The sequence below is a fragment of the Theropithecus gelada genome, chromosome 19 (genome assembly GCF_003255815.1).
Source record: "Theropithecus gelada isolate Dixy chromosome 19, Tgel_1.0, whole genome shotgun sequence".
Lineage (NCBI taxonomy): Eukaryota > Metazoa > Chordata > Mammalia > Primates > Cercopithecidae > Theropithecus > Theropithecus gelada.
Genome location: NC_037687.1, coordinates 29,837,841 through 29,862,572, shown reverse-complemented (window position 1 = coordinate 29,862,572; position 24,732 = coordinate 29,837,841). Strand labels below are relative to the sequence as shown.

General features: G+C 43.8%; 1 protein-coding gene across 1 annotated transcript; it reads left to right on the top strand.

Annotated features, from left to right (window-relative positions):
- Positions 1-721: 721 nt before the first annotated feature.
- On the top strand, positions 722-24,732 carry LOC112612444 (zinc finger protein 816-like). The gene is made up of 5 exons (XM_025366986.1): positions 722-839; positions 16,749-16,826; positions 20,842-20,951; positions 22,125-23,947; positions 24,138-24,732. Exons 2-5 carry the CDS (start codon positions 16,771-16,773, stop codon positions 24,234-24,236), a joined length of 2,088 nt encoding a protein of 695 aa, XP_025222771.1. The 5' UTR covers positions 722-839; positions 16,749-16,770; the 3' UTR covers positions 24,237-24,732.

Genomic DNA, 24,732 nt, shown 5'->3' with positions numbered 1-24,732 from the left:
CAAGCTCAGCCATCTTTCCGCTGCTGCTTCCTGAGTAGTTGGGACCTCAAGCTCCCATTCCCGCACTCACATCTCTGCCGTGTTTAAGCAGCAGGTAGTGACCTCCCTCTTCCCTGGCCTGAGCCCTCCCGTCGGCACCCCAGGCGGTGGTCCTAGGGAGGTCTCTGGAGCTGAGCACAGGGTGGACTCTCCCACTCCAGTGAATGGAGAATAGAAAGGGAGAGGATTTCTATTCCGTTCTGTGGGCCGTCAGCATGAAATTGTACGTTTCGCTCAGGCAAGGCTTTGCATTTCGCATTCTAGTTTGCATTCCTGCCCTAGACAGCTTCGAGGCTTTGGAATTAAATTGCTAAAATTAATTTCAATAACAAGGAACTTTCCTGGATCCAATGACCGCCACACCGCCACTTCTCAGGGACCCGTACTATTTCCCTGACTGCTGAGCTGCTCCAGCCTTACTGGTGGGTTTCACCTGCAAAATCCGGAAAACAGAAGCACGGAGAGCGAGATGGAGGGAAGCTCAGGCCCCGCCCCTTTCCCGCCCCCGCTGACCCCTCACAGCCCAAAACTCTATTCTCCCGCGCCAGGCCCCTTGTCTTTCGCGCCCCGCCCCGGCCCCGCCCAGGCCCCGCCCATCTCTTCCGGGGTCTTGCCCAGGTCCGGCTCCTGTCCTGCGCTGATTGGCTCAGGCCCGGAAGCGGACAGCGAGGACTGAAAGTTGTACTGCGGTGTGTGTGCTTCCTAGTTCTCTGGTGCTGCTATAGGAGGGACGTGGGGTCCCTACAGACCTGCAAATTCCGGCCCGTCTTTCTCAACCCAGAGCAAATTGAAACGTCCCGGTGAGAGTCCGTGAGTCGCTTTCCTTTGAGTTTAAAGTCACCCTGAGACTGGTCCCGTCCCCGGTCTTTCTGCAGTGGGGCCGTGCAGACACCTCCTGTCGCAAAAGTTTCCTTTGCAAAAATCTTTCCTGACCCTTCTCCCGCCTGGCGCTGTTTCAAGTCCTCACCCGCTAGCTGGATTCTCGCCCTGCTCCAGAGCGCCCCCCAGTCTCGCTCTCCTCGGCCCCTGGAGCGCAGCGCTGCAGCCCCAGTGCCGGGGGTCAGAAAGCACTCCACAGGGTGGGAGTGGGCCCGAGCGAGCGTCTCCAGGGCACCGTTTACAACGCTTTGGGGGATTAAAATATTCCTTTTGAGGTCCCTATGGGCTACCCCTTATCTGGATGAAGGATCTGGCCCTTGGCCGATGAAATGCTGAGGTGAATTGGCCTGAGGCCAGAGCAGATGGGTGCCCTATGCAGATGGAGGAGTGGCCGGTGCTTGGCCGTGGCCACTCCTGGGCTCTCTCGCTTTCCATCTGAGACGTGGTGGAAATGGAAGGGCTACAGGAGAGTAGCCTTTGTTCCTTTGTTCCTCCGGGTGGGGAGATGGGGTTTTTACCTTTGGTCTAGTTTTGCAAAGTTTACGGTAATTGGCCTTAGATTCGCAGAGCCAGGACCCAGATGTTTCCTTTTCTTCTTTGTTATTGGAGATGGTCTCTGTGCCTACGTATCCAGTATGGTCCAGCGGGGGCCGTCCAGTCTCAGTGAAATTCTGGATGAGCCCAGGCAGTCTGTAATTTAGAAAATGTACTTAATGGGTCCTTTTCAGTACGGTTTAGGCCTCACCAAGTGACTGTCCTTGTTGTGCTGTTGTACAACGTCTGTCCTAGACAATTGAGCTTTCTTACAGGGGTGGTGAAGTTTTTTCTTTCCTTAGCTACATAGTGCTGTCTAATAATTGAAGTTTATAGGACCTAGAAGTTGCTAGTTTGGGCTTTCTGAACTGGAATTGTGTCAGGAACTGGACCAGTGGGCACCAACTCTCGGGCTTCCTAAGGCCATCGGTCTCTGACAGTGGTTCCTCCACATACATAACAAGAAGTAACAGTGAGGGAATGAGCTACATTTTCTGCTAAGTACAGAAACAAGTTCCTTGCCTTTTTTTTTGGAAGCTCTGGTGCTGGCAGATTTAGCTCATTATAAAGAACTTGAAACACTGGGTTGGGAGAGCGCATGTGGACCTCCCCTCGGACTAAAATGGCAACTTGGGGGTTTAGCCTTGTCCTGTTAATCATCAGGGTTACACGTTCTCTTTTTTCCTAATGGGAGTGTAGGAGATTAGTGCTTATTAATTCTAGTGGGTTACAGTGACCGGTAGCACAGGAGGGGTTGGCTTCTTTTTTTTTGAAGGTGAACGGGTCTTTTTTGTCCTTTTTCTAAGTAGCCTAAATAACACATGGCCAATAGGCACAATTTTCACACACCTCTGCCTCATGACAAACATATTAATTTTCTACTGTATAGCTCCTTTCTTAGTTAAGAGATCCACATCTTAATCTTAGCTTGTTACTATTAATGGCTGCACAAGCATCAGATTTAAAGTTTCTTGTTTGGGGATTCTTTTTCTTCTGTTCTAGTTATTAGTTTACTTGAATCACCTAGGAAAGGACCAGTTCTTAATGTTATTTGAAAACCGGTGGTAGCCAGGCACAGTGGCTCACGCCTGTAATCCCAGCACTTTGGGAGGCTGAGGCGGGCGGATCACGAGGTCAGGAGATCAAGACCATCCTGGCTAACACGATGAAACCCTGTCTCTACTAAAAATACAAAAAAATTAGCCGGGCGTGGTGGCGGGTGCCTGTAGTCCCAGCTACTCGGGAGGCCGAGGCAGGAGAATGGGTGAACCCGGGAGGCGGAGGTTATAGTGAGCTGAGATCGCACCACTGCACTCCAGCCTGGGTGACAGAGTGAGACTCCATCTCAAAAAAAATAATAATAAAAAATAAAAATAAAATAAAACGGTGGTTGCAGGGAGCTTAGATGGGTGATAACATATATTAGGTTGGTCATTTCCTGGGGTACATACCTTGTACTGAATGGCATTGTACAAATAAGTTCCTTTTAACATTCCTGTACATTCATAATAACTATAGAACAGAAAGATTGTTTTAATTTGCTGTCCTATCTGAGTGACTTGATGAATACACTGGGAACAGTCCTTAGTTTGAGGAAGGTCAGTTGAAGGCTTTACTGTACAAGTCTAAAATTTAAGAAAAATGAGTCCCGTGATGAGCCTCCTCATGCTCCGGCCGTGTGTAGACCGGTCAGCTTCCGGGTGTGACTGGAGCAGGGCTTGTCGTCTTCTTCAGGGTCACTTTCAGGGGTTATCTGGGCTTGGTCTTGCCTCCCAGGTTTCAGATGCAGGTTTTACACAGCAGTGGTGGATCCAGGCTGGGATTCCTTCTACCTTCACGGTGGTGGGTGTGGTCAGGATGACGGTCTGGGGTCTTTTCCACTGTGGGCGCAAAGGGGCTACATTGCAGTCCTTGATCCACACTCGATCACCTGGGGAAAAAGAGTGAACTGGGGAGAATAAGCTAACGGGGCATCTGTCATTTACCTAGGCTGAAATCGTTTGTGTAATTTTTCCTGAGGCCTGTAGCTGTCTCTGTAACTCAATTCCACCTAACTCTGGGGGAGTGCCTGGGAGTCCCCGTAGTATGGGAGGGGGTCTATGATATAATACTTCATAAGGGGAATATCCTGTTCTCTCAGAGGGAGGGAGTACATCTAGTCTTTAACAATACCATGGGGAGAACCTGTGTCTATTTTAATCCTGTTTCCTGACACACTTTCCTTAAGCTATTTTGATAGTCCCATTCATCCGCTTCACCTTTCTGGAACTCTGAGGTTGGTAGGCAGCACGTAGTTTCCATGTGATCTTTAATACCTTTGCTGTCTTCTGTACTGAGTCAGCCACAAACGCCGGCCTGTTATCTGAGCTGATCCGTAAGGGCAGTCCAAATCCAGGAATAAGACCTCGAAGAAGCACATGGGTTACTTCATGAGCTTTCTCAGTTCGTATGGGATAAGCCTCCACCTACCTAGAGTAGGTACACACGGAAACGAGTAAATACTTGTTACTTCTACACTGGCATTTCTGGGAAGTCCACCTGGAGATCTTCAAAGGGGGCTGCTTTCCATTCCATGCCGGCGGAACGGCTGAACCCTGCCTCGCATTGTGCTGTCGGCAGGTAACACACCGCTGCGCCATGGTTTTGGCAAGGGCTGACAAATGCCAGATGTAGAAGTATCAGCCTGACAACTTTTCAAGTGACTCCTGACCTAGATGGGTGGTTTCATGCACCCCCAGTACAACTGTGGCTCCTAGCAGCTGTGGCACACCTACTCTCCTAGTTGGTAACCGGATCCTTCCTTCTTCCATCACCTGTCCTCCCTCTGCCTGGAGAAAGCCTTTTTCTTATTTAGAATAAGTAGATACAAGGTCAGGTGCTTGAGGGAGCAGGGGGGCTGTGACTGATGCCCAGCTTTTCGAGCTTCTGAGTCAGTTCTGGGGTTCCCTAAGGTAACCAAGGTAGAGACTGCCACCTTGTGGGGTTTCTGTACTGCTTCTAATAATTGCAAGATTTTATGTCTTTTTCTTCAGATTTCAACAGGCCCTTTTCTTTATATAATGCTCCATGCACTTGGAGGGTTAAAAAGGCATACTGAGAGTCAGTGTAAATGTTTCCAGTCTTACCTCCACTGAATTCTAAGGCCTGAATTAAAGCAAAGAGCTCAGCTTTCTGAAGTGCCCTGGGGCAACGCTCTGGCGTCAACCGCAGTGTCCAGGGTTACCACCGCATATCCTGCACATCTGTCTCCTTGTGGGTTGACGAAGCTGCTCCTGTCCATGTATGGCTCCCAGTCTACTGATGCCCAAGGCTGGTCCCAGAGCTCAGGCCTGCTAGAGTAAACTGAGTCCAACACCTCTACACAGTTATGCTCGACAGGGCTCTCTGATACTGGGAGCAAGGTGACGGGTTCAGGGTGTTACAAACTTCAGTGGTTATGCAGAGATTTTCACAGAGCAAGCTTTGGTACTTGGTTAGTCTAGCATTCGTTAGCCAATGATGTCCTTTGGTAGTCATTAAAGTCACCACAGCATGGGGGGCCTTTATGTTCAGGTTTTGCCTAAGAGTTAGTTTTTGTGCTTCTTGTACTAGCAGGGCAGTTGCTGCCAAGACCCTCAAACAGGGGGACTAACCGTAGAGGACTGCGTGCTCACAAATGAGATGTTCCCGATAAGCCCTGCTCTTGCAAACAAAGCAGGATATTCCTTCTCTGCAAAGAGGAAGGACAAAGGAGCCAGCTGTAAACAGCGGGCTCTGGGAACTGGTCAATGTTTACTGATCTTGCGAGCCAAGGAAAGGTCAGAGAAGCAACACATGCCCGGTGACTTGGCTACATTCCACAAATGGCTGTATAAAATAAAGCAGTGTGTGCCGTTCGGGGAGGCCACCATGTATGTCTTGTCCTGTGTTGTCTTGTGTGTTCATTCCTTTGTTTAGGAAACACGCGGACCCCAGAGAGCAAGGAACCGGAGGGGGAGTTCCCCGGGTATGTGAGTAAAGAAAGGGGACCCACGGGAAAATTATCAGGAATTCCACCTCTCTGGCCTCAGAATATTTGTGGCTGCTTCAAGGACTGTTGCTGTCTATAGGAGTAGAAGTGAAAGAAAAGACTTTGAAGCGATTGTTTGCCCATGTTGAACAACATTGTTACTGGTTTCAGTATCAGACTAAAGTGCAGCTGAATTGGAGAGAATGGTTACAGGTAGTAAAAGCTTTGCGTAGAGCTCACCAGTTAGGGGATACTTTGCCTTTAAATTTGTGGACCTTGTGTAATTCTATCACTCAGGCATTAGAGTTACTTGAGACTGATTCAGAGCGTGGTGATGTAGCTACAGGAGGAAAGGCATCTGAGGATTTGGGAAAAAGTGAATCTGAAATGGAGCCCATTTTTGCCAGGGTAACAGAGGATGGGGGGATAGCAAAAGGGGGAGAAGAGGAAGAGCCAACTCTTCTTTCTTCTAAGAGGAATTCTGATATGCAACGTATTATGGGAATGCTTCAACAGATATTACAGATACATTCTTCTAATTCACCTTTGGGAGCTTTCCCTGTTTCTCTTCCTTCTGCCCCATTAGAAGGGGATTTTCCAGTGCCTCCACCCCCCCTCAGCTTCCTTACCTTTGTCTGGCAAAGTTTTCTCAGTGCCTTTCCTGCCATTGGGTGAGGGAGAAGAGGAAAAAATAAGAGAATTTGAGGAGCTGGATCTGTTTCTAATTATTCGTGCTCCTTTTACTCCTAATGCTCAGTTTCCAAATGGTGGCAATAATGTCCAATTTACTGCCTTACAATTTAAATTTTTAAAAGAAATGAGGGCCGGGCACGGTGGCTCAAGCCTGTAATCCCAGCACTTTGGGAGGCCAAGACGGGCGGATCACGAGGTCAGGAGATCGAGACCATCCTGGCTGACACAGTGAAACCCCGTCTCTACTAAAAATACAAAAACTTAGCCGGGCGTGGTGGCGGGTGCCTGTAGTCCCAGCTACTCGGGAGGCTGAGGCAGGAGAATGGCGTAAACCCAGGAGGCGGAGCTTGCAGTGAGCTGAGATCCGGCCACTGCGCTCCAGCCTGGGTGACAGAGCGAGACTCCATCTCAAAAAAAAAAAAAAAAAATGAAAGCTGCAATTTCTAACTATGGACCTCAATCTCCTTTTGTTTTGTCCTTGGTCTTCTTGATGCTTTTTCATCAGAAAATTTGATAATTCCTATAGACTGGGAGACTTCAGGAAAGGCTGTTCTCGATCGCTCTCAGTGGTTACAATTGTGCAGCTGGTGGATGGATGAGGCACATGTGCAGGCTAGGAAAAATGCTATGCATGATCCCCCAGGACCTACTGAGGAACAACTCATAGGCACGGGCCAATATGCTACTCTTCTTTTTTTTTTTTTTGAGACGGAGTCTCGCTCTGTCGCCCAGGCTGGAGTGCAGTGGCCGGATCTCAGCTCACTGCAAGCTCCGCCTCCCAGGTTCACGCCATTCTCCTGCCTTAGCCTACGGAGCAGCTAGGACTACAGGTGCCCGCCACCTCGCCCGGCTAGTTTTTTGTATTTTTTAGTAGAGACGGGGTTTCACTGTGTTAGCCAAGATGGTCTCGATCTCCTGACCTCGTGATCTGCCCGTCTCAGCCTCCCAAAGTGCTGGGATTACAGGCTTGAGCCACCGCGCCCAGCCCAATATGCTACTCTTAATGCTCAGGCTGGCCTAGATGATGTCACCCTTACTGAAATCAAGACTTTGTTTTTAAGGGCGTGAAATAAGGTAAAAATAGCAGAAAAATCTTCCCTCTCCTTTGTAAAGATTTTACAGGGCACAAATGAACCATACCTGGATTTTGTAGCCCGTCTTCAGAATGCTGTCTTAAAACCTGTGGGTGTTGGCCCTGCTTCAAAAATTTTGTTACAAACATTGTCTTTTAAAAATGCTAATGCTGACTGTCAAAAATTGTTGAGACCATTAAAGGCCAGTGGGGCCAATTTAGATAAATATATTAGAGCTTGTGCTGGTGTTGGAGGGCTATTTATAATGCTCAATTATTTGCTGGAGCCCTATCTAAAGCCTTAAAAGGAAATAACAAACAAGGTGTTTACTTTCAATGTGGTAAACCTAGACATTTCAAAAAAAATATATCGTAAAAAATTGAACACTTCTATCCCGCAAGGCAGAAAGCTGCCTTCAGAGGTGTGCAAACATTGTGACAAAGGTCGACATTGGACAAATAAATGTCGTTCCAAAACTGATAAAAGTAAAAATTTACTGTCTCCTCTCCTGGGAAATGGGAGCGGGGGCCCACAGACTTGGGGCCCCAACAATTACAATACAAGCCTACCACAATACCCAGTGAACAATGGCCTACAACATCAAGGAATAAATTCGAGTCCTCCTTAAGGATACCACACCTTACCCCAGTTTCCCAGCTTTATGCGACAACTAAGCAGAGCGCCACTGCTAACTTAACTATTACTCAGCCTTATACCTTGTCTCCTAATGGAGGAGTATATAAATTAGCTACTGGAGTGTGTGGCCCTTTGCCAAAAGGACACGTAGGACTTTTGTTAGGTCGAAGCAGCAGTGCTATACGGGGGTTAATGGTGATTCCCAAAATCATTGATCCTCATTTTACTAATGAAATTCTTATTATGGTACAAGTCTCACAATTTATGCGCCTAGAGGCAGGGGAGCATACTGCACAATTACTTTTATTGCCTTTTTTTTTTTTTTTTCCGTTCCTATCTAGAGAGGTATCTCGACAGGGAGGGTTCGGTAGCACAGTAAAAACTGTTTTTTGGAAAACTTTAGTTTCTAATCAAAAGCCCTTATGTTCATTGCACATTAATAAAATAGTTTTTAAAGGGTTAATTGACACAGGGGCGGATGTGTCTATCATTTGTTTTAATCAGTGGCCTATATAATAAAAAAAAAAAGACAAGTTTCAGTTACACTCACTGGCTTGTGTGCTACTTCTGTGGTTTATCAAAGCGTAAAACCTTTAACCTGTGTCAGTCCTAAAGGTCAACAAGGTCAAGTGTTTTTTTTATATTGTTCCTATCAATATTAATCTTTGGGGACGGGATCTTTTACAACAATTTGATGCTTTTTTAAGCGTTCCTCATATTTCTTCAGCTGCCAAAAATATGATGTTCAAAATGGGCTACAATCCTTTAAACTCATAGCCACTGTTCACCAGCCTCAAACTTTGCAATTAAAGTGGAAAACTACCACTCCTGTTTAGGTGGAACAGTGGCCATTATCTAAAGAAAAACTTGGGGCTTTAAAAAAGTTAGTCAAAAAACAATTGGCCGAGGGGCATATAAAGCCAAGTACTTCTACATGGAATTTCCCTGTCTTTGTTGAAAAAAAGAAAAAAGAGTAAAAAATGGCGTTTATTAACTGATCTTAAAACTGTAAATGCTTACATTCAACCTATGGAGAGTTTACAGCCTGGTCTTCCTAATCCTCCCCTTATCCCACAAAGTTGGAAATTAATGGTCATAGGTCTCAAAGCTTGTTTTTTCTCTATTCCATTACAACCTCAAGATTGTAAAAAGTTTGCCTTTACTATTCCTAAATATAATAATGGGCAGCCCACAGAAAGATGTCAGTGAAAGGTTCTTCCCCAGGGTATGCTTAATAGCCCTACTTTATGTCAAAAATTTGTACATAGGACTTTAAATCCTGTGAAAAATCAGTTTCCAACTGTGTTAATTTATCATTATATAGACAATATTTTATTGGCTACCCCTGATGTAACCCTCCCAAATCAAGTTTTTAAGGTTTTACAACAACAGTTAATTCATTATAATTTACAAATATCTCCTAAAAAGGTACAAACTCAGTTCTCCATTCAATATTTGGGGTATCTATTAGCTAAAAACAAATCCGCCCACAAAAGGTTCAAATTAGGAGAGATCAATTTGTGACCCTTAATAATTTTCAAAAATTGTTGGGAGATATTAATTGGCTTCATCCCATCTTAGGTATTCCTACTTATAAATTACAACATTTGTTTGCTACCTTAAGAGAAAATTCAAATTTAAACCGTTCTCAACAATTATCCCCTGCTACAAAAGAAAAATTGTCTTCTGTAAAAAATAAAATTAGTAAAGCTCACCTTAATTATATTATACCCGATCTTCCACTCTCTTTATGTCTTTTTCATACTCCTCATTCACCAACAGCCATCTTACATCAGGATAATAACATTCTGGAGTGACTATTTTTGGCTAAGAAAGCCGTTAAAAAAATGTACCCTTATTGATAATTTGACTAAATTGACTAAATTAATTATTAAAGGGCACCATAAAGCTCGTCAATTGCTTAAAACTGACCCTAAAGAAATTATTACCCAATTATCTAATCAATACATTAAATCTTTACTAAAAACTCATAAAAGATGGCAAGTGGCTTGCGCTGAGTATACTGGTTCCTCTTCTCAGTACTATCCCAGTCATAGATTATTTACTTTTCTACAACAATATTCTTTTCTGCCCTATAATCCTATTTCTTATACTCCGGTTAAAGGTCCCACCTTTTTTACTAATACTTCTAACAATAAAAAAGCTAGATATTGGACATCAGATAATTCAAAAATTTCTCACTATCCATTTAAATCTGTACAATAAAAAAAAAAAAAAACTTTTTGCCATTCTTATGGTACTACAAATTTGGCCTCAAACCCCTTGTAATATAGTTAGTGATTCCCAATATACTGTATATGTGACTAAGTATATTTCTCAAACTTCTTTACCATTACTCCTAAAAACCCCTTTATGAAAACTATTTTCCTTATTGTTCTTGACTCTTACTTCCCGTACAACCCCCCTTTTTATCACTTATATTCGTTCACATTCAGCTTTACCGGGACCTTTAAGTTTTGGCAATAGCCAAATTGATTCTTTACTTGTTGACAATGTCCAACAGGCTCAGGATAAACATCAATTACATCATACTAACAGTTTAAAATTACAATGGCGATTTTCTATAACATGCTGTCAAGCCTGAGCTATTGTCAGAGCCTGTCCATCTTGTGCTCCTATTATTGCACCCTTTTTAAGTCCAGATATAAATCCCTGAGACACTCAACAAAATCATATTTGGTAAATGGATGTAACTTATGTTTCTTCTTTTGGTCATTTAAAATATGTTCATCATACAATTAATACTTGGTCACACTTCCAATGGGTTACACCATTACCCTCTAAAAAAACTGATTCTGTTATTACTCATTTACTTACTTACTTTACAGTTATGGGAGTTCCTACTAAATTAAAAACTGACAATGCTCCTACTTATTGCTCTCATAAATTGGCTGCCTTCCTCTCTTCATATCACAGTCGTCATTCCACTGGTATTCCATTTAACAGTCAAGGTCAAACAATTATTAAAAAAAAACAACTAATGCTACCTTAAAATTACAACTTTTAAAACAAACGGGGAAATGGACGAGATTCCCCAAAACATCAAATTCTGAAAGCTCTTTTTACTTTAAAGTTTCTTAACTATTGGCACCAATTACAGCAATCTGCAGCAGTGAAACATTTTCAACAACCATTAGAAAAGCCACAAGCTACCAATTTGTGGGTGTACTATCCTTCATTACAAGGCCAATATTTAAAAGGAAAAGTTTTACAATGGGGTCGAGGTTATGCTCTCGTTCGTACAGGTGCCGGAGATGAGTGGCTCCCATTCTGACGGTTGAAACAGTGCCATGGCAAAGAGAAGCCAGCCAGAGGACTTCCTGGTGGCATTTCAGGAATTAAATCTGAGTGCTCAGAGAATCTTCACCTTTGGAACTCGTCGAGCGGAACCCCCGACATGGGGTCAGCTGAAAAAGCTTACTCAAAAAGCTGAAGGGGTTGTTCAAGAAGCTGGACAGCCCAAAACCTCACTGACCTTATTTCTGGCTATGCTAACTGTAGTGAATTACCAGGTAACAGCTGAAGAATTCACATATTGGGCTTATATTCCCTTTCCACCCTTATATCAAGGTGTGGCCTGGGGAGACAAAGAAGTTTTAGTATTTACTAATAATACTGCTTGGATGCCATCACCTTTTTAAAATCAGGATCCTGAGTTAGACATGGGTGCAGTAAACAGTTCATATCAATTTGGGGTGGAAGGGTTACCTATATGTCTTGGGAACAGTCCACATTGTTTACATCCTTCTCATGAGGCTTGGGCTGTACGCTATAATCATAGTCACACTGCTACCTTTACTATAATTGTTGTTACTCGAGTTTTAAATATAATCGTACTGCTCTGCTTAATGAAACCTTGCCTACTACATTATCCTTATGTCCTATTCCTGACGTGTCCGGAGGTGTTTCCCAATTAGAGTGGACTAGATGTAGAGGAAGTGGACCACGATTATTATTAGAGGTAAAAGGTAGGAATTACAGATACCTTGTCACTGACTGGAGTGTGGATGGGGATTTTCAGACTAAGTTTAGCCACATTAACCTACGATGGCATAGAAATAATCACAGCATTTATGCTGATGGTAACAAAACTATTATTTGGCATGATGGTGGCTTGTCGCCCCCTATGCTACATTTGGCCAACACCTCACAAATACAAAGTCATATATGGAAGTTACTAACTGCTGGCAAACCAATGTCTACTTTTACGGGAAACATGTCCTTAAATACCACTAATCTTTCTAATCCTTTCCATATATCTTTACATCGAAACAGATCTAGATATGTCATTATTTGTGTTAAAAAACCTTACTTGTTGTTAGCGGGAATGTTTAAATGGGATAATAATACAGGAGTAGTTAACTGTATGGGTAATTGTACGTTTTTAAGCTGTATAAATACTACTTGGTGGCATAATAATTGGAATGAGACTCACTCTGATATATATATTTTAGGAGCTAGAAAAAAAACAAAAAAACAAACCTGGTTACCTGTGAACTTGACACGCACCTGGAGTAAATCTGCTGGGGTTACTCAAATTTACAAAGTAATGCAGGATCTTGTCCACCATGGCCGGAGAGCAGTTGGGATCATCGTAACAACAGTAGTGGGACTTGTGGCCATTGCTTCCACTGCCGCTGTTGCTGGACTGGCGTTACATCAGAGTATCCAAAATGCAGAGTTTGTACAACAATGGCATGAACAATCTCACTTGTTGTGCCAACAACAACGAGACATTGATGCTCATTTGACTGAACAAGTAGATAACTTAAAACAAGTGGTTTCTTGGATAGGGAATCAACTGACAGTGTTAAATACTCGAGCCTTGTTAAAATGTGACTGGAATAATACTCAATTTTGTATTACCCCTGTTCCTGTTAACAGCACTGTACATAATTGGACAAAGATAAAAAGGCTTTTAATTGGCCAAAATAGTCTTTCCCTGGAAATACAAAAACTAACACACAATATTTCTGAAACGTTTCATAATCAGTTACCATTGCTGACCGGCGCAGATTTAATGACTGGTATTGCACAAAGCTTAAAATCTTTAAACCCTATGAGTCCTCTAAAAACTTTACTGACTTCTGTTTCTCGTAATGTATTAACTGTTGTTTTTGCCTTTGTCATTTTCACAGTCTGCTAAAAACGGTGCCAAAGGGCAAACACCAAATCCCAGCAAGCCCAACATGTAATAATGGTTTTGAAAAAAATTCAAACCTGTAAATAAAGAAGGGGGAGATGTAGAGGACTGCGTGCTCACAAACGAGATGTTCCTGATAAGCCCTGCTCTTGCAAACAAAGCAGGACATTCCTTCTCTGCAAACAGGAAGGACAAAGGAGCCAGCTGCAAACAGCGGGCTCTGGGAACTGGTCAATGTTTACTGATCTTGCAAGTCAAGGAAAGGTCAGAGAAGCAACACATGCCCCGTGACTTGGCTACATTCCACAAACGGCTGTATAAAATAAAGCAGAGTGTGCCGTTCAGGGTGGCCGCCATGTATGTCTTGTCCTGTGTTGTCTTGTATGTTCATTCCTTTGTTTAGGAAACATGCGGACCCCAACACTAACCTTTAGAAACCCCATCTAGTTATTTAGAGAGTTAGGCCACTGGCCTCAGCCAGGGCCCCACAGTTTGGGTCAAAACTTTACCTGCCATCTTTTCTCTCTCGGAAACATATGGTGTAAAAGGCTTTGTCAGATCAGGTAACCCCAGGGCTGGGGCCGACGTAAGATTTTCTTTTAACTCATGAAAGGCCTGCTGTTGGGATCCCCATTCAGAAGGCTCCTGGTCCTACCCATTTGTGACTCCATACAGAGGCTTGGCAAGTACTGCAAAGTTTGTGATCCATGGTGTGCAGAACCTCAGAGCTCCTAAGAATTCTTTCACTTGTTTTCTGGTTTTAGGGTTCAGTGGGTTGCAAAAGACCCGCTTTCTTTCTGATCCCAGGCTGCACTCCCGCTGTTGGATAGTAAATCCTAGGTAACATACCTGCTGTTAGCAGATCTAGGCTTGCTTCTTGGACACCTTATACCTACAGTCCTCCAGGGGCTGGAATAGGGCATCCGTCCCCTCGGTGCACCTGCCTGCCATGGGGTGTCCGAGCAGAATGTCGTCAATGTACTGGAGCAGCACGCAGCTTAGGCCTCTGGCGGGAAACTTCTGGAGGTCCTGAGCCAGTGCTTCCCCAAAGATGGTGGGGGAGTTCTTGAACCCGTGCAGAAGCTGGGTCCGAGTGGTGACACCTGACCCTAGATCTTCCTACTGAAAGGCAAAGAGCTTCTGGCTCTCAGGGGCTAGTCTAATGCTAAAGAAAGCATCTTTCAGGCCTAAGCGGGAAAACCAGCTGTCCTCAGCTGGCAGCAACCTTAACAACGTGTACGGGTTAGGTACTGTTGGATGTAAAGTCACTGTAGCTTGACTGACTAAGTGCAAGTCCTGTGCCGTCCTGTAGTCCTTGGTCCCTGGCTTGGGAACAGGCAGGAGGGGAGGGTTCCATGGAGACTGACAAGGGACTATAATTCTAAAGGCTCTCAGGCTCTTGAGATGGACCTGGATACTTTCAAGAGCTTCTCTGGGGACCGGGTACTGTTTTTTGCCTGAAAGGCTTGGCCCTACACTGAACTTTTATAAGTACAGGGGATTGGTTAACTGCCAACCCTGGAGGGTTGTCTTCTGTCTACACCCTTGGCCACTGCTTAGCCAGAATTGGTCTTATCTCTTGGCCTGGGTCAGTTAAGAAAAGTCTCCATTCCTCCTCCCAGGGCCATAATGACTCCCATTCTGGGTAACCTCAGCTGTAAAGAGCCATGCTCTGTAGAAGAGATGGTGGCTCTCAGCTTGCTAAGCAAGTCCTTTCCTAGCAAGGGCAAGGAGTAGTCAGGCATGTACAAGAACTGGTGAATCACTTTTTGTCCTCCTACAGTATAATTGTGGGGCAAGCAGAAAGCTTGCTTTGCTGAAACTCCCATGGCTCCGATTATATCAATAGTCTTTTTGGATAAGGGGGCAACCGCGGTGGTTACTACTGAATGTTCAGCAGTAGTATTGATAAGAAAATCAATGTCTTTGCCCCTAACTGTCATCTTGACCATAGGCTCTTTGGGGGCACTTGAACCCGGTCCTCCTCAGTTCAGTAACTCTTCTGCTATATTGCACAGGCCTCCTTCTGGGGCCTCCTGCTCTGAGCCACCTTGTTTTCCTTTTAGCTGAGGGCACTTGTCCTTCTAATATCCTTCTTATATCCTATTTCTTTACAATAAGCACACTGGTTGCGCTGCAAGTTCGGACGGCCAGGCTAGGTATCTTTCTGGGGCACATGCCTACCCTGGAGTGCTCTCAGAGTCCATGTTGCTCAAGCTGGCTGGAGTACCCCACAGGGATGCTCCACAGGGCAGGCCTAAGCCGCCTAAGGGGCTGCCTTGACCTTCTGTTAATCACCTCGCTTCCCAGTCAGGGAACCAATAAATGTGGCATGATGAACCACAGACAATACCTCTCAGACAATGGGTTGAAGAAGAAAGTGGCTTTATTTGGCCCATAGCATTGGTGGACTCGCGTCTCAAGAACCGACCTCCCCAAAAAAAGGAATTCCTGGCCCTTTTAGGGGCTTACAATTCTAAGGGGTCCACATGAAAGGGTCGTGATAGATGTAGCAAGCGTGGGGAACGTGACTGGGGTCTACATGCATCAGCTAACAGAACAGAAAGTTTTGCAGTGCTTCTTCATACAATGTCTAGAGTTTACAAGTAACATAAGTAGTTTAGGTCAGGGGTTGATATTATTATTATTATTATTATTTTTTTTTTTTGAGACGGAGTCTCGCCTGTCGCCTGGGCTGGAGTGCGGTGGCCAGATCTCAGCTCACTGCAAGCTCCGCCTCCCGGGTTTACACCATTCTCCTGCCTCAGCCTCCTGAGTAGCTGGGACTACAGGCGCCAGCCACCTCGCCTGGCTAGATTTTTGTATTTTTTAGTAGAGACGGGGTTTCACCGTGTTAGCCAGGATGGTCTCGAACTCCTGACCTCGTGATCCGCCCATCTCGGCCTCCCAAAGTGCTGGGATTACAGGCTTGAGCCACCACGCCCGGCCTTATTATTATTATTTTTAACCACTGGAGCTGGGTGGTGGCGCCAAGGTTGTCTGGCTATTTATCTTACTTCTGTTTCTTTCTGACTTGCTTTCTTCATTTCCTCCTGTCTTATAAACCAGGCAAGGGGGAGGGAGGAGGGCAGCAGGAGAAGTGGTGGTCTCCTTCCTACCTCAGCCTCCAGAATAGCTGGGACCACAGCCGCGCACCACCACACCATGCTAATTTTTGTGTTCTTGGTAGAGATGGGTTTTCACCATGTTGCTCAGGCTGGTCTCCAACCCCAGGGCTCAAGGGATCCAGCTGCATCGGCCTCTCAAAGTGCTGGGATTACTGGCATTTTGTTTTATCAAAGATTGCTATTATCATAGGATGGGACCCACACTCAATAATACTTACAATGGCGCTGGTGGTCCTCGTCTGTGTCCAGCATTGAACATCGAGGCAGTTTCCTCCATGCTGAGAGCTGAGATCAGCCTGTGATCCACAGGGAGGTGAGGGGGCTGTGCTCTGCATGGGGTTTGGTTAGGGCAGATCTGTGGCCTGAAGATCTGTGCCCTGCTGCAGCGTGTGTGTGTGGACTTTTCCAGGAGGGGAGCAAGATCTGAAAACGGGTCAAAATTACCCTTGTAGGTTTTCCTGTGGAACTTTCTTATCTCTGCATGACCTCTGGTGCAGTGGGCAGCAGAGGACCATCTTTCTCTCAGGTGAGGTCTCCCCCGTGTGTGTGTTTTGTCACAGGAAAGGAGTGAATGGTTTCTAAATATTACATCTCTGATGTTTTTTCACACACAGGATTTCCAAAGACTCATGTTACATGAGGAAGCCACCAAGAAGAGGAAAGAAAAGGATCCAGGGATGGCTGTTCCTCAGGTGAGTGATATTCCTCAGTGGATTCTTCTATCTGCTTTCTGAAGTGCCAGGTATTGTAGTAGCCAATCTTCTCTGAGTGTGAAGCGTTCTACCTCACAGGTTTGCTCGCACTCACCCATGCCTTTTCTCTGTTCCTCTCATCTTCACTTAAATTCTATCTCCTATAAACTAGTGACATGAGCTTGGGAAGAGGCTCCACTAGGCGTGGCCCTGGGAAGGGCTCACACCAGACATGGATGGAGATGGGCTGTTGACCCCGTGCTGTCAGTGATGTTGGTTAACAGGGATTGTTCAGGGCCCACATCTGGATGCACATTTAGCTCTTTCTGGACCATATTAGAGAAACTGTATATGAAAGTCATACATCAACAGTTGCAGTGGCTCACGCCTATAATCCCAGCACTTTGGGAGGCCTAGGAGGGCAGATCACGAGGTCAGCAGATTGAGACCATCCTGGCTAACACGGTGAAACCCCATCTCTACTAAAAATACAAAAAAATTAGCCAGACGTGGTGGCGGGCGCCTGTCATCCCAGCTACTCAGGAGGCTGAGGCAGGAGAATGGCATGACCTTGGGAGGCAGATCTTGCAGTGAGCTGAGATCATGCCACTGCACTCCAGCCTGGGCGACAGAGCGAAACTTCCTCTCAAAAAAAAAAAAAAAAAAAAAAAAGTCATACATTAATGTTCATTGGTATCTGGTAAATTCTGGAAAAGGAGGCAAACTAGGGGAGATATTTTGTGTCTGATTTTGTAATGCATTTGAAGCTACACTAGTGAGTCAATATGTCTCTGACACCAAACTTTTGTTTTAAGAGAGAGGGTGTCACTCTGGGGCCTAGTCTGGAGTGCAATGGCACAATTCTAGTTTACAGCAGCCTCGAACTCCTGGGCTCAAGTGGTCTTCCCACCTGAGCCTCCCAAATTGCTGGGATTGCAGGTGTGAGACAGCCCAGCAAGACTCTGCACTTTCGATGTCTTGGAATAGAATGGAAAGCTGATATAGATATCAGTGATAAAGTTAGCTTTATTCCATCATTGACTTCAAATTATTTAATCAATATAAATATCTAACTGCAGGGAATTCTTTAAATCATTCTCAGCACTTTGACCCCACAGAGCCTTTTTTTTTTTTTTTTTTTTTAAACAGGGACTCTGATGAAGCAAGCATTTTGGGTAAAAATGATTATGTTTGCTGTGACATAACAGCACAACTTATTTCATTAGAGAGGATGGAGTCATTCTTTTTCTACCCATTATTATTAAATGATTCTTTTATTTTATTTTATTTTTTTATTTATTTTTTGAGACGGAGTCTGGCTCTGTCGCCCAGGCTGGAGTGCAGTGGCTGAATCTCAGCTCACTGCAAGCTCCACCTCCCAGATTTACGCCCTTCTCCTGCCTCAGCCTCCCAAGTAGCTGGGACTACAGGCGCCCGCCACCTCGCCTGGCTAGTTTTTTTGTATTTTTTTAGTAGAGACGGGGTTTCACTGTGTTAGCCAGGATGGTCTCGACCTCCTGACCTCGTGATCCACCCGTCTCGGCCTCCCAAAGTTCTGGGATTACAGGCTTGAGCCACCGCGCCTGGCTGATTCTTTTATTTTAAACACCACATGATATATATATGTATTGTGTAGTAGAAGTTCAAAGAAAAATACACTTATGCATCCCCTTTCCAGTCCAGCCTTCCACCCATTCCCATGTCTCAGTGGAGAATCACTGTTGAAGGTTCTGTGGCAAGTCAGCACAAACCTTTAGAAATGTATTCATACACCGTTATGAGATTTTAGAAAAAATTATTTGATGAATGGGGTTTTTTTTTTTTTTTTTTTTTGCATGTTTTTTGAGACAGGGCCTCACTCTCTCACCCGCATATAGTGTAGAGACACATTGCAACCTCTGACTCTCAGGTTCAAATGAGTCTTATGCTTCAACCAACTGAGTAGCTGCAGTTACAGATGCGTGCTACACTCCTGGCTAATTGTTGTGTTATTAGTACGGATGAGGTTTCACCATGTTGACCAGGCTGGTCTTGAACTCTTGGCCTCAAGTGATCCTTCTGCCTCGGCCTCCCAAAGTTCTGGGATTTCAGGTATGAGCCCTGCTCCCGGCCTGATGAATGTTTTGTTATGGTATTTTATCCTGCAAGTTCTGAAAATGTTCATGTTTCCAAGGTAGAAAACAAGATAGCTGGCCGGGCGCGGTGGCTCAAGCCTGTAATCCCAGCACTTTGGGAGGCCGAGACGGGCGGATCACGAGGTCAGGAGATCGAGACCATCCTGGCTAACACGGTAAAACCCCGTCTCTACTAAAAATACAAAAAACTAGCCGGGCGAGGTGGCGGGCGCCTGTAGTCCCAGCTACTCGGGAGGCTGAGGCAGGAGAATGGCATAAACCTGGGAGACAGAGCTTGCAGTGAGCTGAGATCCGGCCACTGTACTCCAGCCTGGGTGACAGAGTGAGACTCTGTCTCAAAAAAAACAAAACAAAACAAAACAAAAAAAACAAAAAAAAACCAGAAAACAAGATAGCTTGCTCTTTTAAATCATCCTTGGAGCTTTCTCTGAATGAAGACATGTAAGTCCTTGACAGTTTTGTTTCGTTTCTTTTTGTTATTGTTGTTTGTGTTTTTTTTGAGATGGAGTTTCATTCTTGTGGCCCAGGCTGGTATGCAGTGGCACAGTATCGGCTCACTGCAACTTCCGCCTCCCAGGTTCAAGTGATTTTCCTGCCACAGACTCCCAAGTAGCTGGGATTATAGGCATGCGCCACCATTCCCAGCTAACTTTGTATTTTTACTAGAGACAGAATTTGTCCATATTCTTCAGGCTGGTATCAAACTCCCGACCTTAGGTTATCCACCCGCCTCAGCCTCCCAAAGTGCTGGGATTACAGGTGTGACCTACTGTGTACAGCCAATCCCACAGTTTATGTAGATAATACATAATTTTTATATATATATATACACACACACTTTTTTTTTTTTGGGGGGGAAAGAATCTCAGTCTGTTGCCCAGGCAGGATTGCAGTGGTGTGATCTTGGCTTACTGCAATCTCTGTCTCCAGAGTTCAAGCGATTCTCCTGCTTCAGCTTCCTAGATAGCTGGGATTACTGGCACCTCCCTACGATGCCCAGCCAATTTTTTTATTTTTAGTAGATACGGAGTTTTGCCATGTTGGAGAGGTTAGTCTCAAACTCCTGACCTTAAGTGGTCCACTCACCTCGGTCTCCCAAACTGATGGGATTGCAGGTGTGAGCCACCATGCCTAGACTTATTTTATATATGTGTATATATATAATATGTATAATATATATTTATTTAATAATATATTTAATATTATATATTTGTATAGAAATACATATATTATATATAATATCTATATTATAATATAGATATATATAAAATATCTATATATATAAAATATCTATATTATATATAGATATATATATTGTTTGAGATGGAGTCTTACTCTGCAGCCCAAGCTGGGAGTGCAATGGCACAATCTTGGCTCACTGCAAACTTCGCCTCTTGTTCTCAAGTTATTCTCCTGCATCAGCCTCCCAAGTAGCTGGGACTAGAGGCCTGCACCATCACACCTGTTTTTTTTTTTTTTTTTTTTTTTTGTATTTTTAGTAGAGACAGTGTTTCGCCATGTTGTCCTGGGTGGTCTTGAACTTCTCAGCTCAGGCAATCCACCTGCCTCAGTCTCCCAAAGTGCTGGGATTTTAGGCATGGGCCACCGTGCCAGGCCATATATTTTTTTATATTGTCCGTAAAACTGAGACTTCCATAGTGACTTAAGGGATTTTAAACGCTATCCTGAAAAAGTACAATAAAATGCAACTATACAGAAAAATTGTTCAAAAATACCTTAATGTGAATTTGTCAGAACACAGTCTTGGATCAAATCAATACTTATTTTCTCTTTTCTCATTTCACGTGAGGGCGATAACATACTCCTTCACAATGTTTTGTTGAAATGTGTTTTTTATTTTAGGGACGCGTGACTTTCAGGGATGTGGCTATAGAATTCTCATTGGCGGAGTGGAAATGCCTGAACCCTGCGCAGAGGGCTTTATACAGGGAAGTGATGTTGGAGAACTACAGGAACCTGGAGTTTGTGGGTGAGGAAAATGTCCCTTCAGACGTGAGGAATCTGCTCTTGTCTATCTTGGCTCTTTCTGGTTTTATATGCTCTTTTGAGATTTTTGTGATACATGCTTTTGATGTACATGTCATTGTTTTCTGCAGTGATGACCCTCCTATCTGTCATGGGTAGCTTCTTAGAGACTCTCCTGTAGAGTGGTTTTACATAAAAACAGAAAATTCGTGAGCACTTTGACTAATATAGTTGAACATCATCCTGCTCTAGGAAGAGATGTCCCTGGAAGCCCTGAGCAGAATTGTCAGCATGGCCCAGGATACGAGATAGAAAGCATGACACTGACACTGATGGACAAGTGTTTCCAGCTGTGGTTCTGGTTTTGTTTTCTTTTTCTTTGTTTGTTTTCAGACAGTCTCCCTCTGTTGAACAGGCTGGAGTGTAGAGTCTGATCTCAGCTTATCGCAACCTCTGCCTCCTGAGTTCAAGCAATTCTTGTACCTCAGCTTCTCAACCTAACTGGAATTATAGGCACATGCCTTCATACCTGGATGATTTTTGTATTTTTATTAGACATAGGGTATCACCATGTTGATCAGGCTAGTCTTGAATTGCTGGCCTCAAGCAATTCGCTCACCTCAGCTTCGAAGTGTTGGGATTACAGGCATGAGCCACCACACTTGGCCTTTCGTTCTGGTTTTTGAGAACCATCACAGAAGCGTCTCTCACTGGCACTGTGACAGTGTTCATCACATAAACTAATGGTCATCTTCTGTAAGCAGCAGTCACTGCTGTAGAAATTCCTCCAGCGAGGAAATAATTCAGGCTTACTGCCTCATATATATGAGGCTCTTGACTGAACTCTTTTTTTTTTTTTATTCTATACAGAATCTTGCTCTTGTTGCCCAGGCTGGAGTGCAATGTCGTGGTCTCCACACGCTGCAACCTCTGCCTCCTGGGTTCAAGCAATTCTGCTGCCTCAGCCTCCTGAGTAGCTGGGATTACAGGCACCCACCACCACACCTGGCTAATTTTTTTATGTTCAGTTGAGACAAGGTGTTCTTAAACTTTGAAGATCACATTTGGGAAGTTTAAAATAAGTATTGCTTTTTGTGTAATTTTTACACATTTCAATATTAACTATTATTTACCATCTGTACTTATTTGGAAAACTATTGGTCTTTATATTTTTTAGATAGCTCTTTAAAATCCATGATGGAGTTCTCATCACATGAGCACAGTAATACAGGAGAAGGGTTCTACACAGGGACATTGGAAAGACATAAAAGTTATCACATTGGAGATTTTTGCTTCCCAGAAATCAAGAAAGATATTCATCACTTTGAGTTTCAGTGGCAAGAAGTTGAAAGAAATGGCCATGAAGCACCTGTGACAGAAAATAAAGAGTTGACAGGTAGTACAGACCGACATACTCAAAGGCACGCTGGAAACAAGCCTATTAAAGATCAGCTTGGATCAAGCTTTCATTCGCATCTGCCTGAACTGTGCATATTTCAGACACAAGGGAAAATTAGTAACCAAGTGGACAAGTCTGTCAGTGGTGCTTCCTCAGCTTCAACATCCCAGAGAATTTCTGGTAGGCTCAAAACTCATATTTCTAATAAGTATGGGAAGAATTTCCTCCATTCCTCATTATCCACACAAATACAGGAAACATGCGTGAGAGAAAAACCTTGCCAAAATAATGGGTGTGGCAAAGCTTTTAATTATAGCTCACTCTTAAGGAGACATCACATAACCCATTCAAGAGAGAAACAATGTAAATGTGATGTCTGTGGCAAGGTTTTTAATCAGAAGCAATACCTTGCATGTCATCGTAAATGTCACACTGGTGAGAAAATTTACAAGTGTAATGAGTGTGAGAAGACCTTCACTCAGATGTTATCCCTTGTATGCCATCATAGACTTCATACTGGAGAGAAACCTTACAAGTATAATGAGTGTGGCAAGACGTTCAGTCAGAAGTCATCCTTTAGATGCCATCGTAGACTTCATACTGGAGAGAAACCTTACAAGTGTAATGAGTGTGGCAAGACCTTTGGTCGACATTCAGCCCTTGTAATTCATAAGGCAAATCATACCGGAGAGAAACCTTACAAGTGTAATGAGTGTGGCAAGACCTTCCATCAGAAGACATCCCTTCAGTGCCATCATAGACTTCACACTGGAGAGAAAGCTTACAAATGTGAAGAATGTGGCAAGGTTTACATTCGCAGATCACACCTTGAAAGACATAGGAGGATTCATACTGGAGAGAAACCATACAAATGTAAGATTTGTGACAAGGTTTTCCGGAGTGATTCATACCTTGCAGTAGTACATCAGAGAGTTCATACTGGAGAGAAACCGTACAAGTGTAATAAATGTGGCAGGAGTTTCAGTCGGAAGTCATCCCTTCAATACCATCATACACTTCATACTGGAGAGAAACCTTACTCATGTAATGAATGTGGCAAGGTTTTTAGTAGAAGAGAAAACCTTGCACGTCATCATAGAATTCATACTGGAGAGAAACCTTACAAATGTAAAGAATGTGACAGAGTTTTCAGTCGCAAATCACACCTTGAAAGACATAGGAGAATTCACACTGGAGAAAAACCATACAAATGTAAGGTTTGTGACAAGGCTTTCCGGAGTGATTCATACCTTGCAAACCATATGAGAGTTCATACTGGAGAGAAACCTTACAAGTGTAATAAATGTGGGAAGGTTTTTAATCAAAAAGCACACCTTGCACAGCATCAGAGAGTTCATACTGGAGAGAAACCTTACAAGTGTAATGAATGTGGCAAGGCTTTTAATCAAAAAACAAGCCTTGCACAACATCAGAGAGTTCATACTGGAGAGAAACCTTACAAGTGTAATGAATGTGGCAAGGTTTTTAATCAAAAAACAAACCTTGCAAAACATCAGATAGTTCATACTGGCGAGAAACCTTACAAGTGTAATGAATGTGGCAAAGCCTTTACTAGGCAGTCAACACTTATTCACCACCAAGCAATCCATGGTGTAGGGAAACTTTACAAATATAATGATTCTCACAAAGTCCTCAATAATGCTACAGTCATTGCAAATCATTAGAGAATCCATAGTGAAGTGAGATCTACAAATGTAATAAATGTGGCAAATTTTTCAGACATCGTTCATAACTTGTAGTTCATCAGCGAATCCATGATGTAGACATCAGAGAATCCATACTGGGCAGAAATCTTACCAACGTCATAAGGGTGGCAAGGTCTTCAGTCTGTGGTCATTCCATGCAGAACATCAGAAAATTCATTTTTGAGACAATTACTCCAAATAAAATGAATATAAACAATCATAAAGCTTTAATTGACATTAGAGTCAATTCAACTTTGACTTGAGTTTGAGTTGACTTAACATTGAGTTCAAGCATTAATTGACATAAAAAGTGTTAATGTTAAGAAGAATGGGCCAGGCGTAGTGGCTCATGCCTGTTATCCCAGCACTTTGGGAGACCAAGGCAGGTAGATCACTTGAGGTCAGCAGTTTGAGACCAGCCTGGCCAATAGACTTGAGCCACTTTACCCAGCCTGTTTTTTATTTTTATCTTTATTTTTTGAGATGGAGTCTTGCTCTTATCCCCCAGGCTATAATGCAATGACATGATCTCGGCTCACTGGAACCTTCTCCTCCTGCATTCAAGCAATTCTCCTGCCTCAGCCTCCTGGGTATCTGTGAATAGTGATGCATGCCACCACACCACGCTAATTTTTGTATTTTTATGTATTTATTTTTTATTTTATTTTATTTTTTTTGTT